The following is a 19,717-nucleotide window of genomic DNA, read 5'->3' as shown; positions in this document are numbered from 1 at the left end:
TGTATATTATAAAAACGATGCAGATAACTCATATTATACAGTTGTCCAATATCCCCATACTTAACGTAGACCGAGTGTAGAACGGCAAAACCTGTAGAGCGCATACCGAATTAGCACTCAAGATTCATGAACAGAAAATGATGATTCTTCGTTTTGATAAAAGAGAAAAATGGTCTAGATTTGTCTTTTTAATATTTTTTAGGTAAATAATCAGTTGTAACTCATCTGTCATATTTGGAGGGAAATTGTCATGACTTCGAATAATCGTGATACAGCCATACCAGGTGTTGTTGCCTATTGGTATAATGGTATATTATCGTTTAAATACACAATTATTTTTGATGCAGTGCAGCAGTCTATTAATACCATTAACTGCTATACAGTATGCACTATATGTCTATATAGACACATCTATAAAACATATTAATTAATATCGAAATCCGAAAACAGAAATTGACCGCACTCATCTTTAAATATTATATGTCTAAATATGGTATAATTTGTCTCTGCCGTTTCTGGCATAATATTATATTTATATTGTTTATTATTATGACGTAACATGTTATTAATGTACGTTTAAGATAGTGGTTGCACTGATCTCGCGACGTAATATTTTTATAGTCGCCGAACGTCGTCAGATACTCAGATCACACTACAAAAATATCGTTTCAGCGTTCCAGCGTTTTCTACCGCGTCGTTGTAAGCGAACTAGTTACTAGACCCTTGTGTCGCGTTGTTTTTCGTTCGAGTGTGTCCGTTCTTGCCTTCCTAGATATTTCGATTGTCGTTTTTCGTCCCTCACTCGCTACGTTTTTCCGAGATCGGAAACGATCCGATTTCAATCCACGTTATTGCGGCAGAGTCGTGACGAGAATCCACGTTGACGATGGCAGATGCGACGCACAAGTAAGTGGTTATTTTACGCGCACGTAACTACCGTTGGCCGACTAATTTATCGTCAATCTGTGGTTGTGGGGAGACGTAAGAGGTTTTGGAAAAACCTCGGCGCGTTTACGATCCACCAGCAGTTAGTTGTCGGATTAAATTTTTCGACTATTTTCAGCTTTTAACTCACGACTTATTTTTGTGACATCTACGAGGTAAACGACATGATTACAATAGATTTTTTATATTTCTGATCAATTAAAATGCTTATCAATAGTTCTTTAATTATTCAGTAGTAAAGGAATCACATACCTATGCATTTAATACAATATTACAATGGCAAGATAAGCTAAAATAAAAGTTGAGTCTAGTTTTAAATTTTTGCACTGGATTCCATAAAATTTAATCTAATAACCCTGATCAAGATCAAAGTGCACCAGCTCAATTTTTTTTTTACAGTAGCTAGTAAAAATTATGAATAATTTGTGTATGATTTATGTCAGATGGTATTCAAGGAACAAAATATTGAAAACAATGCAATAAAAGAATTCTGAGTAATTAAATTATTTAAATACCTATTAGTTTAATTTTTAAACCTATATTTCAAACTAAAAACTGAGAAGGTAGATTTAATGAAATATAACAACGAAGAATTTTACTCTAATTACAATTTTTTTTTATGTGCAAATATTAGTTATATGTTACCAATAAATTGAAATATGTAATTGAATACATTTTAGCTATTTTATATATTGATATTAAACTCTTCGTAGCTACTTATTAATTTACTACTACATAATAGATTTACTATTATTAAATATGGAAAATTTTTAATTTAAAAAAAATAACAGCATATTACTAATACATATAAAAACTTAATTATTTTTAAATGTTTCCAGATTTCTCATGTAAAAATTTGTTTCACATTGAAAACTAGTGTTTGAATTTTTATATTTAAAAAAAATTGAAATATACTAATATTCTGTAAAAACAATCTAGAAATTTATTATTCTTCTTTTATTATCTTATAAATGATAAAATTGTTTATACTAATAAATAAAAGTTTAATTTAAATTATCTTAAAATATGATCTTTTCATATCATTTAAAATATGAAATATATTCTCTTAATATTCTTTTAAAATACCAAATATATTATGATGTTTAAGTCCTTAAAAATCCAAAATATTCTTTCAATATTTAAAAAAAAAAGTTTTTGGCATATTTGTATGTTGTAGTAATACAAATGGAAAGACAATATAAGCGATAATATATATCATACTCAAATATTAACACACATTGCAACAGACAATAATAGTCGTAATAGCTAACAAAATAATCGATGTACTACCGCCATAGATAAGAAATATCTGGTAATTAATTTTTAGTTTTAATTAGAACCCAGGAGGATATTAAAAGAATTTGTATAGTGAATATTGCATTTATTAATCAATATTAGCAAAATGCCAATATATGTGAAATATGTTCATTATGCTGATATTACGAAAATAAAAATATTCTTAAATATTCTCCAACCCCTAAAATATGCTTTTCGTATAAAATAAATTTTTTTATATGAATTCTATGCTCGATTCTATGTTTTATGAATCGAAATGATATCTTACTCCCATTTAACTGCATACACTAGAGATAAATATGTAAAATCATAAAAGTCTGACCTCTATTAATAATAATATGTCTTACACAGATATAATCAAAATATTATGTGAATTTTTAATTTTTTGTTTAAGTAAACTTAGTTTCACAGATGATATAGTATGTTATGCGTCTTAAATGTTTTAAATACCATTAATTTTTAATTTATTTATTGATTATTTTATAAATTTAGGACATTAACTGATGGAATAAAACGCTGGAAAACCATCAATTTTTATTTAAGTATTGTAAAGTATATTATTTGTAATGTACTAAGAATTTTGTTGTATATTGCGGCATATATGATGCGAAAGTGTAGTTCATTATTTGAGAGTTTATCTGAAGGTCTTAAGATGATTGAAAAAGCAGAAGATACAACTGAGAAAACTATTAAAGATAGGTACTAGTAAATTTAATTTTTAAATATATTATGATAAACTATTTTTAATAGATAAGTTCAATTTCTAAAATTCTTTTTACCTACTTAAAAATACCTATCTAAACAGTTCAGATTTTTATACTGGGATTTAAACGATTTGTCTCATTATTTAACTATTTAGGTAGTAAATTAATATCAATATTTTTATCTCCTTAAAGGTGCGATACTTATTGTTTTTCTAATCATGCCGACAAAGATGAAGAACTAAAAGAGAAAAAACAAATTATTATCAATACTGTTGATGAATTAATAGACAAAGAGTAAGTAACAACTAATTATATTTCAACTTTTTAGACAATAGAATTATTGCTTAAAACAATAAAATATTTTTTATTGAATTTTCTAAAAATTTAAGTTACTTAAGTTGATTATATAAAATAATTTTATTTTGTCTTTTCCTCAAGGTCCAATTCTGATACTAACAACATTGGTAAAAATGAAGAACGAAAAGAAGTGAATAATATTATTGGTGATGTTATGAATGAATTAATTGACAATGTGACTATTAAGTAACTATACAATTTTAATTTCCTTAAAAAGTAAAATTACTATGATAAAGTTATATTTAAATAAATTAATACACATTATTTCATTCATAATACTCAACTCTAAATAAAAATTATTTGTTGGTTCAAAATTCTTGAAAATATATTACATTAAGTTAAAATCCTAAATAGTATAAAAATATTAAAAATAGTTGGGCACAATTTTTTTTATGCATTTAAAAATCAAATTTGTCAAAATCATTATAATTTACAAATATTTTGTAGTTAACAATGTATAATATTCTTCTTGAGAGATTATTCTGGAACTAAAAAATCTAAAAAATAAACAAATATATTATTTTTTTTATACAAGTATTTTATTTGTAGTTCAAATTTGGATTAAATTACATGTTTAAATGATTAATATTAATGTTCATTTTTTTATTTTAATTCAAAAATATTATATTATTTTGGCGCTTAAAACTTTTATGTATATTATGAATTTTATTTTGCTTATTAACATTTTCAAAATGTATAGATTAATTTTAAGTTATTGCCCATTTTAAAATTTTACAGTAAAGTAATATTGACTTAAAAGTTATTAACCTTAATATAGTATAGAATTTATAATAAATTATATTTGTTATTTATCTTATATTTATCATAGTTAAATACTAATTATATAATAAATACAATATGTTTGGAAAAAATTGTATCAACCTACCACAATTTTGAGAGTAGGTAATATCAAAAAACATGCCATGAAATGTATATACCTAGTGACTTAGGTTGACAGACTATATCCATTAAGATACATCATTTATGTACTATATACTATTAAATTCATATTTAAAACATTCATTGTAAATGAACCATTCACCATCTACCTCATAGCAGAATGCAGGCACGTACACAAATTAATATTTCAGGGGGGGATTAAGGTTATACACTTTTATAATTGTATAATAAGTAGTGTTAATACAATTTTTATGGTAGAGTTATTTAATTTTTATTAAAAACATCAATATATATTTTTAAACTTTCAATTTTACCTACGTCAATTTACACTAATATTTTATTAATGAATATAATTCCTGAAAATCAAAAATAACAATGAACCGTAGTATTTATAAATTAATAAAATTAATATTTTATAATACAAAATTAATTTTTCCTGGTAGTCTTGCAAATATATTAATAACTTCGTCAACAATAATGTCATAACTTCTATTAATATTCATAAGGGCTAATCCAGTCAGTCGGCTTGTCTTATATTATTTCTTAAATAAGTATGAAGTCTCTATTATGTTGAAAAATATCGCTCTTCAGTTGCAGTCATCATAGAAAGAGTAGCTAATGTTGTTAAAAGACGTTTTGTACTTGGATAGAAATCACTTGATATTTGACTAAAAGTAGTTAATGAACACCGGGTGATTATCATCAGATACATTTTCTCATTGTGTTTGCCAGATTTTAATTTCAATGTTAAATGTATCGAAATTTGGTAATAAAGGTTTGTAAAATAGTGCACATTCTTTAATTTTTTTAATAAATAGTATCTTAAGTAATATACTTAGGAATTAATAATTGAAAGTGGACATTATATGATTATGTTTAGAAAACCTTTAATTTAGTTGATTAATATAATGATCCAAACAATGGCAAAAATATAGTATGTTTGTGGTATTGTTCTGGTGAACTAGCTAGCATGTTATTTTGAGAGCTCTGGCACCATAATTTTGTAAAAGCTATACTGTGGAATAATTCATTTTTTTAAGAATGTTAATTATGTAGATTAATAATTGTTTTTAATCTACATACTCAATGGTTTTCAGCGTTATTTATTATCTGTAAAATCGTTAACTACATAATCAAAATTAATTATGTTTATTAATTTTGTCTTTATTGTTAATAAACTCAATGATTTCTATCTATTAGAAATTAAATAGTGTTTTAAATAATTCTTGATGCGTTTTTTAATATAGAAAAGATAGATAACTTAAAATAATATTATTATTTCATTAGATGGGTACTAAGAAAATAATCAAAGTGGTTTCCCGCGGAGATGGTTTCAAATATATTATTTATCTTAACCTTTATTACAAAAATCTAGTTTAAATATTACAAAGATACTATAATTCTAGCCAGCGGCAACTACGTTGGTGATACTGTAAAGGCTCTTGTAATTTTTATCTACAATTTTATTTTGAAAACTTATTATATAGGTAATTGTTATGTTCTAAGTTCTGACAATTTAAAAATTTGCAAGGTTTATTTCGTATAATATGTCTCCAAAAGAAAAGCTACCATCACAACGCAAATTTGTCGCCCCTCAAGATACTGCCGCTGTAAACACGTGCTTACTTTATTGGGAAATACGCCACTGTACCGTTACAATTTCTTATAGACCCAATTTGGCGAGAGCTAAGTAGTTAGTTCAGTGAATGCGCTGCGCAATAAACATATAATGTATAGGGTACTTCACCTGTAATATATTTTTGAGCACTTTTTAACTGTCCAACGTTCAATAGATGGCAGAAATTTTAATCTATAGAATTAAAAACTACAATAATGATATTAATACAAATAATATAACGAAACATTTTATTTATTTTCCTCATTGACAGAAACCACTTAAGTTTCGATACTCTTTAAATACGTTCAAATGTTTAGGGATTGATCCCCCAAAACCCCCCTTTGTATATGCGTCTGGCAGAGTGATACTCAATTGCCCACTTTGTGTTTATTCCTATTATGGGAACATTTCATACATGATGTCATCTGGCTTACATGGTTTATAATTAAAATAAGGACTAATATTATTTTTTCTGATTAAAATTTAAAAAAAAATTCCATGATAAACTTAAAAAAAAAATTATTCTAAAAATAATATTTCTTGTATTTTTTAATAATTTAATGTTTTTTTTATACAGAAATAATGGTCAATCTTTTTTTGAACATAATATAGATGCAGAACAAAAATTAGTAAATGGAGCTATCACTAATATTGTAAATAGTGCTATAAATAAAGAGTAAGTTATAAACAACCTTTTATTTTATTGGTGGAGACTTGTTCTCACTCGTATTGATATATTTCTAAAATTTACAACAACTCAATGCACAAAATGATGAGTAGTAAAAACAAATTTTAAGTATACAGACTGTCGCTTTAATTTATACACCATTATAATACTATATTAGGCCTTTACCTCATGAAAGAGGACTTGTACACTTAAACTTTTCAATAGGTGTATCAACATGAGTTGTGTAGGACAGGTTTTAATCTTTATAGCTATATTTCTTGCACTATTTTTGATTAAAGTTTTCAGTGATATTGATAAGTCTTATAACAATTTTGACCCCTATCTCATAATATACATTTTATTTTAGTCATTGAATTCAAAATAATACCAAAGAACACTATATGTTTAACACTAAAAAGGGACAATTTATAACATTGATTAGTTTTAAAGTTAGCAATTATGAGTAATGAATAAAAATGGAAACTTTCATTTAAGTAGGTTACATTATACAATTGTAATTGTCAACTTATTTAATAGTTCAGAATATTGCAACGATTAATATTTAGATAAAATAATCTCATTAGCATTTATAAATTATGAGAAGCTTATTGAAAAAACAGGCTGAAAATAATCTATATATCATTCCAAACAAATGAATACACCAAAAAATAAAATTAATTAAACTTTTCAGTCTATGAAATCAGAATATGATAAGACAGAAAGTCCTAAGACTTATAAAAATGAACAGAAATGTTTTAGTAGTATAATTTTCAGCATCATTAATTATTAATTTGAAAATTTAAAACTGCATAGATTATGTACACCTATGTACGATTAATTTTTTTTTTTTTTAAATGTCAAATCATAAATAATTGAAGTAATTTTAATAATAATTAAAATAGGTCAATAATTTTTATGTGTAATATTTCCATTTTTATTTAAAGACCCTATTACAATTACAAATAATATAATTCAATATTTATTAATATGTTAAGGTATGGTTCTCTTGTTAAAATTGAAGATTTGAGTTCTATTAAAAATTTATTATAGGTTCAATGATTTTATTGATTTTGTTTTGTTTTGTTTTTTTTTTTTTTAGGTCTAATTCTGAAATTTCTGAAGAATCAGTGCAGTAAGTACTTTATTTAAGTTTAAATATTAGTATATTTTTATATATGATTTTATACTGACTCGGTTTTTTTAAATTAAAATGTTTAAATTATTATTTTTAAAGTTCTAATTCTGAAGATACAGAAGAAAAAGTTGAAGAAAAGTGAGTATTATTTATAAATTATTTTAAAAACAAATAGTTCTTTTATAATTCTATAAATCTAATAATTCCTATTGAAGATTTATAACAGCAATAACAAGAATTTATTTTATATCAATATTCCATCTCGATCTAATACATAAAATAGCAAAATTACGTTCAGAATAATCCATTTTATTACAATGTTATTAACTTACCTTAAGTCTTTAAATGAATATATTTTATATTAAAAAAAAAAAAAAAGTTAAATGGATTGTTAAATATAAAAAATTATTCATGTTGTGAGTTTGTAAAATAGAAATAACACAACATGCTAAATTAATGTCCTCTATCATATGTAGTTTTTATCCTGTAGAAAATAAAAAAAAATTACTGAAAAGTAAAATGCATAGAAAACACTTTGTCCAGATATATTGAAAAATAAAGATTGTTGATGTATGATACATATAATATATATGTTCATAAATAATATGGTAAATATGCTAGTTGCATGCAGATGTCGTTATTTTTACATTATATGTCTAATTTTGCAATGTGTTATGTAATATACTAACTACAATATATATTTTTTTAATATTAAACAGTGACAAAAATAATAAAATTGGTATACTGGCCAATATGTTAGGAGCTTAGGATACATCAATTGAAGTATATTAACATTTTGATAATAGGGAGCTTATTTTAAGATTCTATTGTACTTTTTAATGAACATATATCTATTTAAGATTTTTTTCTAAAAATTTGTATTAGTACACAAACACATTTTATAATTATTTTATTTACATAATTATTATAAATGGACATTACATTAGAATTTCGATTATATGGGTAGAGAAGTAACACAGACAAATGAAACCATGGTTCAGGACTTTTTTTAATAATACATTTTTGAAATTTTTTACAATATACATATAATAAATTAGAAATAAAATAATTTTATATATGTATCAAGATTTGATAAATGAAGTTATTTGTCTTGGTTTTTTTTTTTTTTTTGTTGGTTTGTAATAACTTTTCTTACTTCACTTCTTATTTTTCTTAAGGTAATAATGCCATGAAAGTCAAAATTTTCTTGTTTGGGAATTTTTAAATTTACGGTAGAAAGATTATGGTTAATCAAGATTACACTGTATATATTTTAAGGATAATAAATTACTATCTTATTATTTTATATTATAATTTCAGACAATATGGTATTTTAATATTTATTATTATTTTATAATTTAAGTTTGTTATATTATTGTTAAAACCAAAATGTTTAAGATAATCCTATACTAAATTTAGTTATTAATAATTATTTTTAGAATTATTGTTGATGATGGGATTGAATCACCAAGAGTTAGAAAAAGATTTGGTGTTAAAAACACTGCAATACTTTTAATAACTAAAACAATTAAGGAAAACAAATTAAAAGACAAACAGTTTAAGATGGAAACAGAATTTAACAGAAACAAGTAAAAAAGCATATTATTAATATTATTACATTTTTTGATGAACTCGACCAATATTTAAAATAATTAAGCTATTTATTGTTGATTTTTTATTTATTGAGTACTGATATATTAATTTTTTGTACAGAATATTAAATAACGGAAATCCTTATCGGGACAAAGATGAAATCTTTACAAACAAATCTGATAGTTTTAAAAGAGAAAAAGAATCGTTATTAAAAAATGAACCTGAAAAATCTGATTGTTTTGAAGTAGCTAATAAAAGTTGTAGTAAAGACATGGCTATTGATAGTACATCTAAGTACAAAAGTGATAGGATAAACCTTGATATTTTCAAAACTAAAGAATCAATAGAAAATCAATTGAAAATCAATGAAAATGAAAAATTGTGAGTATTTTTTATTAAAATGTAATACATTATTATTTTTAAAAATATAGTCACAAATTCAGACATCTATCATGTTTAATAATGAACTGATATTTGTTATGTCAAATGTTAATATTATTCATGAAAATATTGTATATAGAATATCATCATTATTTTTTTATGATTCATGTTTTTTTTCTTGTAAATTCTTATGATTAATAAGACCATTTTCTAGAACTATGAAAAATAATGTCGATTGCTTGGTAAATGATGACAGTAATGAAAGTAAAAAACCATTCACAAAAACTGAAAATGAGTAAGTATAAATAATATTTAAAGCAACTAGATCCTTCGTTACAAATATATTCATATTAAAACTTGAGATTAAATTATTTTTTTAAATAAAAAATACATTTATTTTATTTATATGTTTATCTGTATGCCATGCTTACTTAGTGAAATTATTCATTTCATAGAAACTGAAAAATTAGCTACTTCATGAATTAGAACCATTTTTGTTTTTTGAAACACAAAAATAACCATATTTTGTATAACTTTTCATGAGATGGAAACTACAATTTAACATTGTCTAATTTTTTATTTATTTGACCATAAATTTTCTAAGAAAAAAAATTAATTATATTTAATATATATTTATTTTAACACATTTAAACTGTGACAATAAGTATTATACTTAGCCTTATAATTAAAATATACTCAATAGTTAGTACTACATTTTGTTTCGAAGCAAAAAAATTCCTGGCCCTATTATGAAGCCCTGACTGTTTTGAAAAGTGTTGTTTCCTTATTATATTTGTACTTAATCAATAGTATTTCCATTTGATGTGTTCATTTGAAAATTTCCTAAGCCAAACTATCCTTTTAATAACCTTTAGTCCTATACAATTTAATTCTTTTGTTTCACAATGAAATTTATGATATTTTCAGATTACTTTTGTCAAATTTAGATTATAAGATGATCAGATAATTCTTTATCTTAGGGGTAACTTTGAAATTTGTGTATCACAGTCTTGTAACAAATTATTTATATTTTTATTCTAAATAATATTTTTAAATTTAAACTGATTATTGCTTATATATTTTTAATTCGAGTAATTTGAAAAAGTCTAACTAATTTTTTTTACTTTTAAATAAACTTTAATGATTTTTATGATTCCACGAGAGAACATTTTTTTCAAAACTGTTCAAAGTTTTTAAATCTTTTTACCATATATATATTTTTTTTTTATGTGTGTTTTGTTTCATTCAGTCTAAGCATGTTTTCAGTATCTTGATAATTATTGTATTAAATGCTGTTTTAACTTGGGGATGTCTGATAATTAGTTAATGAAATACTTTCTATTATTACTAATATTTTAGATGTCCTTAATGTAATGTTTATTGTTAGATTCATAAATTAGTATGGTGGTGCATTCATTTTCAGTGTTATGTAATGAAACAAATTACCCAAGTTAGTATTTTAGCTTCTAGTGTTCAATAGTAACTTTATTAATAAAAGTAATATTGATTATTTAAAATTTCTTAATACAATTATTTTCTATTAATAAAAATCAAATCACTTGAAATTTTATTTTCTGTTTTTTAAAAATCAAAATAATTTGGATCTGCTACAGTTATACTCTGTAGTAAATAATAGTTGCATCTCATCATTCTACCTTTAAGTATATAATTGACATTGTTCGATAATTTATTTGATAACAACTAAAGTATCTTTTATTAAATTTTGTTTTTACATCAAATTCCATTTTAATAAAAATTGCATCTAAAAAATTGTATATTTTGTTAAAATTGATATGTATAGTATATATTATTATAGATTCATTGATTTTAATATCCAATAGGAAAAAACTTGATCATTATTCAGATTGTCTTATTGTTTAAATTAGATGACCAGATAACAAAAAAATTACACAATGATAAATTTCAGGGTCCATTTTATGAAAAATAATAAACATGAATGAAAATTTTTTTACACTTAAGAAGCATAAAATAAGTGGCATGGATTCATTTAATTTCAAAAAGTGCTTAAATTTCATGAAATTTATATTTTTACTGAGTGGTTACGATGCATATGTAGTCCTCTTGGTAACTCAAAAGTTCAAAGTAAATAAAAAAAATTTTACTTATTAAAAATGTTGAATTATTAAAAGCTTACTAAAAATATGTATATACTATGTATGCATGTATTTATTTTTAAGTTTGTATGTAGTTTTCATTAAAAAAAAAATCAAAAGAAATATTCAAATTTACATTTATATACTTACATATTATCACTTTTAAAGAATTAGTTTAAGGTTAATTGTTTTTGGCTATCTCTCAATATGCGGTCTGTCAAAATGGACCATGTCTACCGTTAAAAATATGAAAAGTATAAAGCAAAAAATTTTAATTTATTAAAAAATGAATTTATAAATGTTACACTATGATACAAAAATATAGATTGAGTAGTTTGGCAACCTTTTTTTTTACAATGGATAATTTTTCTTACTTTACCATGGTTTTTCTTTGGTAGAGTTTTACTTTACTGCCACATTTGTGACATTGTTTTGCACAAGATAGTAGGCCGCGATTTTCAGGTATTAAACAGTAAATTCTTCAGTTAAACATTTTTTTTAAATTCTTTAACAAGCATTTTAAAAGCAATTTTTTTAGCTTAAAATTTAAAAAAGTTGTTTCACTATAAACGGCACTAATCAACTAACCTGATGTTGCATTTTAAAATTTATATTGTTATAAAAAATTAAGATAAAACATATAAATTGGTAGATAATAAATATAAATGATACGAGATCCTCTACTATATGTAGAACACATAACATTGATAAACCATATACTATACTCTTATTTATAGATATTTTGTACACAAAACGGAGGTAGACCGTATATTGGGAGATAGCCTTGTTTTTGTTGATTTAACACATTGTTCTCAATTCTTTTTCCTAACAACTGAATGGTTTAAATAAATTTTCCATACCTTCATTGCTTTTTATATTAAGTTTCAAGTTACAAATAGTTAACTATAATGGTTGGGTCTTACGAATCAATTCATAAACAAAAAATATTTACAGTAATAATCTATTTTTAATATGTAATATTTATTTGTTTTCTCGTCCATTTTTAAATGTATGTACTAAAATTTGGATAAGAAAATTTGAGGTATCAAGAGTTTTGAGTTATCAAGGTTTGAGTTTCCAAAAGTTTACTGTATAAACCCTTATAAAGTCTATTTATGATAAGTTAATAATAATCTTATTAATATGTATAACCATACTTATAATGAAGTAATTATTTAGGATTATAGAAAATAATGGTGAACACAAGAAAAATATTAATGGTTATGTAAATAAAAAAGTGATTACAAGGATTGAAAATATGACGTAAGTGTTATTATAGTTCATATTCAAAACAACGCTATCTTAGAATAAATGTCTATCTTAACTTTATATAATTTAGATTCTTTTTTATGCATAAATTTGTATCATAACTTAAAATTAAATTATTTTATTTAAAAAAAAAAAATAATTTTAGGTATATACTATATACAACTTATTTAAAGTTTAAATCATTGGAAAGTCTTAATAATAAATAAAAGATTTTCTTTTAAATATCAATTAGGTATCACTTTCATCAGTATATTTAATAAAAAAAAAAAAACATTTTTTAGGATTACAAAAAATAATGATGTCCACTGGAAAAATTTTGATGATTATGTTAATAGTAAACCAAATACAATGACAGAAAATATGTAAATACCATTATAGTAAATATTTAGAACAATGGAATCTCAAAAACTAAATTTGTTTAACCTTTGCACTTTAAATTTTTGAGAATCTTTATTATATTTTATACGTTTATTGTATTTTTATATTTTTAAATTATTTTATTTATAAAAACACTATTTTTTTACATTTTTTTACACACATTTAACCTATTTATATACATTGGACTTTCAATGAAAATCATTAGTAATTAAATTTAACAAGTTCTCTGAGTATAATATTTGTAATAAACAATTATTTTTCAGAATCGCAACAAATAATGATAAATGCTGGGATGATAATAATGTATGTGAAAACAGAGAACCAATAACAAATACTGAAAATATGTGAGTTTCATCATAGTAAATATTTTGTATTATAGAATGTAACTTTATTTTATTTAAAATTAAAATATTTATTAATTTTTGTTTTTTGTTTTTGCTATCTTCAATGTGCATATTACACTATATTCAATGAAAATATATGCTATTGCCTGACAAAAATCGATTCTACTGCGCATCTCCACGTAAAACTTTGCCTTATTGGAACTAGAAATTAGTTTGTTAGTTAGTTAATTATCAAGTGGGGGTGCTCATAATCGACATGTTTTCTCTGGATATAGTATAGGTATGCAGGAAGATTAACTGATTTAAATAATCAATGATAAGAAAATCAATATTTTTTCAAAACTTTATTACTTTTCATAATTTTTTTTAGTAAATCTTCAAATAAATGTAATTTCCAAATTTACAATTATATTCAATGTTGTTTTGAATAAAAATTTTATGTCGATATTATATTAATTAAAATGTATCTTGTTAAAATTGTGTTTTCTAAATATACCAAAATTTTGAAGTACAATATTCTAAGGGGATGTCAGCTATTTATTTTCTTTCTAATCCACGTGTAACATAGCAAATTTATTTTAAGAATAATTATGTGTTCTCATATTGGCTTTTTTTATGATATTTTAATAATTTTAAAGTGAGATATGATCATTTATAAATTGTAAGAGCTTACATAACTTGCATACAAATTAAAATATTACAAAAAAAGGCAGCTTTAAAAAAAATTAATATTATTAACTACAGTAGTGAATTCTCCAGGTATGCTCAGTATGCACCACATACATTAAAGCAGGTACTTAGTTTAGTAATCCCTAATCTAAAAAAGAAAAAAAGAATTGATTTTATTTATAAATAAAAAAAAAAAATGTGAAGGTAATTTATTTTAGTTAAAAGAGTATTATTAAGTAAGTGCTATTGCATAAAGTAATAAATTAAAGTCTTATTAATATGTACAAATTTGTGTTTTTTTATTAATTATAAATTAAATAGACTTATATAACACATTATGATAAATGAGCATGCCCGTACTTCAAATCAGCATGTGCCATTGTTTAACTGTAACTTTGAATTAAATATTAGTTCAATAATTCACTCTAAATCAACACTAATAACACAAGATTGGTTCTATTAAACATTTGGTCTATTGAATTTGGATTAGAAAGAAAACAATTTTATTGGAATATTTTCTGTACCCTATTGCTTAAGATATTCTTTATATTTAGTTAAATGCTATGTTAGATAATGTTGTTTTTCTTCATAAAACTAATTTTAGGATCACAAAAAGTAAAGATGAACACCTGAATAATAATGAAGGTTATGAAAAAAGAAAACCAATAACAAAGACTGAAAATATGTAAATATTGTCATAGTTAATATTTAGAACTAAATTTTTTTTCTCATTGAAAATTTTTTCCATAGTATGTGCATTTATTGTATTTAATAAAATATATTTTTACATAATTTTATTTTAACATAATTAAAATATATAAAACTTCTCTTAATAAAATAATTTTTAGGACCATTAAAAATAACAGTGAACTCCAGAAAAATAACAATAGTTTTGAAAATAAAAAATCTATTGCAAAGACTGAAAAGATGTAAGTAAAATCATAATAATATTCAAAACAATAGATCACAAAATTAAATTTTATTTTGAGATTCTTTGTTATAATTTCTTTTAATGTAACTTTAAATTTTTTATATTATTTTTTTTTAATTTAATTAATTGTAATAATTACTATTAGTTATATTTATTTTTTTAATCATAGCAATTTTCTAAATGTATATTTATCCAAATATTTTTAGGTTAAATATGTTTGAAGTGAAGGATGATATCTTTAGTTTGCCTTCTAAATTTTCTTTAGCACATTGTGTTTGTGAAGATTTTTATAATGCGTTTGGCATGACAGCTGATTTTAAGTAAGATAATAATACTTATAATGTTTTTATTTTATCTTTGAAAATCAATTAACTTTTCAGATTCAAATTTGGTAATATTGGTACATTAATGGACCTAAATTTACATGTGAGCGATGTTGGTCATATTAAATATAATGAGCAACATGTATTTTATTTAGTCGTGAAAAAAAAATCATCACAAAAACCACTTTTATCTAGCTTAGAAGTAGCGTTGTATAATCTACGTGATAAAATGAATGATCTTAAATTAACAAAACTTGCAATTCCAAAACATGGATTTGATGCATACAATATGATGGATGTGAAGTCACTAATATCAAAAATATTTGCATTATCTAATATTGAAGTCACTATATGTCTGACATCATCAGTAAGTTATTATTATTATATAATTTATTAAGTTTGCTTAAATTATTTAAATTGTGTTTAAATTTATAGAAATTAGAAACAGAACATATTAATCCACCTAAAATAAATTTTACTTCTAAACAACTGTGGGAAATGGAGAAACAAACTGATTTAATAATTTTTATTAATATGTGTTCAATGTATTCAGAGAATTGGAATGATCAAGTTGTTGAACATATCAATGCTAAATATCCATTTAAAGAGAGGTAATTTGTATTTTTTGTTGATGAATATTAAATGTTTAAATTCTTCAAACAAATTTATTATTGCCACATATTTTTAAATGTTGTGGCCCCACATTACTAACAGCAGTTAAGTGATGAAGAAAAGTAACTTTTAGTCATAAGAAAATTTAAATCTAAAATTATTTTTATACGTTTATTGAAATATCATCAAACATATTCTTAATGTTTATTAAACAAATATGATTAAATAACATTAAATATGCAATACTAATGCAATATTTACTCGTCATCTGCTTTCATACACTACTATTGAGTCAAATCCAAATTAAAATAATGAACAATATATAATTGCATTGGTATTGTTTTTGTCTTATTTAATCTATGATTAAATTGATTGAATTTATGCTATATTCAAGAAAAATTCAACAATTCAATTCAATATAAATTTTAAATAATATTTTAAAACTGACTGGCACTAGGATGTTATAGCCGTGATATGTCATATCTGAATATAGCCTATCTTGGGCTCCTTTGTATAGACCTATCACTTGATAGATTTCTAATGGCTAACCAATTCAAGTTATTGTGTCCCCATAATCCCATGGTATACACATTTGTGTAATGATAATATTTTTCTCAAATTGGATGCTGTATATCTTATGATTATGCAGCTATGCTTATCTAGTTTTAACTACTGCAAAGTTGCTAAAGATTAATTGCATTATCCTTGAATAAAATGCTTTTATGATAATGTGTTGAACATAATATAACTGTTGTTGATCAGTCTTCACGATTCTATAACATAATATATTAATCAATTCATTCCTTTCCCTTTTTGTGTATTGCTATACACATATTATGTTATCATATAAAATAACAGAGCATGTAGCAAATATATTTTTCTATAAAAATAATATTGACTTAATTACTCTTAAAAAAAAATTAGTTTTATAAAAAAAGTAGTTTAAATTAACCTTAATAATTAGTTATTCTTATTATTAATAATTACTTTTTGTTGATCATTTATAGATTATTAAACGATATTAATATTAAACCAATGGCTCCCGGCGATATACTATTATATAAAATTGGTACTGAAGTATTGTTCTGTATATTCATTAAACCTTTCGATCAAAATCCATCATATTTTAAATGTCTCGAAAAAGCTTTTCAAGAAATGAAATCACAATTAACTGGTTATAGATATTTGGGAGTTCAACAAGATCCATTAATTCACAAGACTAACACACACAATTTAGCACGCAATTTGTCTATGCTGAAATCAGTTTTTAGTAATCGAAATGCTGAAATTTGGGTTTGTGGTGATACTGAACAGCATAAAACTTATCAATATCAACAATATAAAAAAACTGTAACTGATGCCATTGATGTGAACCATAAACGAAATTCAAAAACAAGTGCAAAGTCTAGAAATAAATTAGATAAAAAGAGACATAGTACAAATAATAACAGTAAACATGGTTCGGCAGAAAACTATAATTGCAAAAATACATCAGTTGTCAACTCTGTTACACGTTTAAATCAAGAAGAAATATCTATTGATAATTACATGACAGGTAAATAAATGTTAATATTCACCATAAAGTTAGGTATGTGCAGGTTATAATATTTTTAATTTTATTTTCTATATTGGTTGATATTTTAGAGAAATTTATATCATATTATTTTATTTCATGTTATTTGAAAAAAAAGAAGTATATTTTTTAAAGAATCAATCATTCTTTTTATAATATTTTTATCTGTACTTTTAAAATTCTATCAAAAAAATATTGCTAAAATAGTGTAAAATACGCCAAAACTTAGTAAATAATCAAAATTTAGTTTTTAGAATGTTTAAATAATAATAAATCATAAAAAGTGGACATGTAAATAACTACTCAATTAGACAATAGATAATAAAGGTGCACTTTGTCATTGATTAGGACATTGTAATGGATATGATAAATTTTAATTTAATAGTATACCAATCATTGTATAAGTAAACTTATTTGGAATGTAGACTGTCGTAACTTCTTTCTGACCAATTATCAACTATATATTTACATTGTTTTTTTTGTAACAATAATATTACATTTTGACAAATATTCATATATACACATACATAAATATTTGTTTTTCAAAACTATTTCTACTTTTGACTCACATAAGTACAAACTTAACTCTGTCAAACAAGAAAACACACCATGGTATAATAAAAATTGTTTTTTCTGGTATCCCTATAAAACAAGCCATACTGTTACCGTTGAAACCAGTTTCAATATGGATAGATATTTTCTCTAGAAAATGTTTTATCTAACAAAAATAATAGCAAAAAAAAAAACATCAGTGTAAAATTAATACACTTATACAACTATGAACTCCATTTACAATTATTAAAATATTTTTAACTAAAAATCTGTTTTAGAAAAAAAAAATGTATTGTGTACAAATTCTAGAAACTAATTTACATTTAATAAAAATATATCAACACATTTTTTGAATTGATTAGACAAAAAACGAAAAGCTAATTGGACATGATTTTATAATTAGTATAAAATAACATTTTTGATTAATAGATTAAAAATAACACAGGTATATTAATCTTGGGCATTAGTTTTTTACTTAATCAGACAACATAATATTATTTCAAATTCTTATTTACAATTTATTGCATTCATTAAATGATAAATATCCTCCCTCTATTATTTAAGAAAGAAATATTTTTAAATATTAAATTTATAATTTATAAATACTTAAATTTTAACGACATATTGTTATTTATTAATTTATTATTCTTTTTTTTTTTCAGAAAATTGGGACAACTGATTATTTTATAACTTTCATTTTATTAACAATTAATATCTTTTATTAAGTTATCTTTGCTGGTATTACTTTCATGAGTATTAAATAAACAGAAAGTTTGGTTTGTTGTTTCATGATAAATTAAATAAATTAAAAGAAGAAACTTTTAAAACAATTTTACAATTTATAGTTTTTAGTGATTTTCTTAAATTGTCAATCATAAATTATTAATATACATTAAATACATTTTAAGTACATTTACATTTTTTTTCTTTTAGATCAAAATTTTTATTTGTATATTTATTTCTTGAGATCAGTTGATTTCTATGTATAATTTCATCAGTTATTTTTGAATATTTGTAAAATGTTGTTTTTTCAGTTCAATATCTCTAAATTGTAACCTTTAACTTATAAATATTTTCTTAAAAATAAAAATTTTTATTTGTTAAATGAATTAAGTCATATTAATATTTTAATAAATTAATGAAATAATTTCATTATGTACTGTATTTGTATTATTTTGTAAAATGTTATTTTAAAAATTATTTATAATATTTTATTTTAATTGAATAAATACAAAAAAATAAAATTATTAGAATTATTACTATATTTTAATATGGTATTTAGTGTTGTTAGTTCAATATGTCCAGGTCGTTGATAAATAATATTTACACAATAACCAACTAATGGAACTATGGTAC

The 19,717-nt window shown here is 22.9% G+C and overlaps 1 protein-coding gene across 4 annotated transcripts; it reads left to right on the top strand.

The window, feature by feature from the left end:
* Positions 1-208: 208 nt before the first annotated feature.
* On the top strand, positions 209-19,130 carry LOC112595618. 4 transcript variants are annotated; one of them, XM_025340891.1, is made up of 20 exons: positions 209-906; positions 2,734-2,940; positions 3,138-3,239; positions 3,384-3,488; positions 6,398-6,496; positions 7,587-7,619; positions 7,722-7,760; positions 9,062-9,211; positions 9,336-9,596; positions 9,811-9,891; positions 12,890-12,973; positions 13,261-13,341; positions 13,621-13,701; positions 14,975-15,055; positions 15,219-15,299; positions 15,508-15,621; positions 15,682-15,991; positions 16,060-16,235; positions 17,244-17,791; positions 19,024-19,130. In XM_025340891.1, the coding sequence occupies exons 1-20, from the start codon at positions 887-889 to the stop codon at positions 19,038-19,040; spliced, it is 2,670 nt and encodes an 889-aa protein (XP_025196676.1). In that variant the 5' UTR covers positions 209-886; the 3' UTR covers positions 19,041-19,130. The 4 variants fall into 4 exon arrangements, with proteins under 4 accessions (XP_025196676.1, XP_025196679.1, XP_025196678.1 ...); XM_025340894.1 differs by lacking the exon at positions 2,734-2,940; XM_025340893.1 differs by lacking the exon at positions 14,975-15,055.
* The last annotated feature ends 587 nt before the right edge of the window (positions 19,131-19,717 follow it).

This window comes from Melanaphis sacchari, unplaced genomic scaffold (genome assembly GCF_002803265.2).
Source record: "Melanaphis sacchari strain LSU unplaced genomic scaffold, SCAv2.0 Contig28_pilon_pilon, whole genome shotgun sequence".
In the NCBI taxonomy this organism is placed as follows: Eukaryota; Metazoa; Arthropoda; class Insecta; order Hemiptera; family Aphididae; genus Melanaphis; species Melanaphis sacchari.
Note: the sequence above shows the minus strand (reverse complement) of the source record. Positions and strands in the feature narration are given on the sequence as shown.

Bases quoted from the DNA above. Each gene is read 5' to 3' on its own strand.
- LOC112595618 (XM_025340891.1), top strand. From the start codon at position 887: ATGGCAGATGCGACGCACAA. The intron at 3,240-3,383 runs GTAAGTAACAAC...CTTTTCCTCAAG, and splicing joins GATGAATTAATAGACAAAGA to GTCCAATTCTGATACTAACA. The intron at 7,620-7,721 runs GTAAGTACTTTA...TTATTTTTAAAG, and splicing joins ATTTCTGAAGAATCAGTGCA to TTCTAATTCTGAAGATACAG.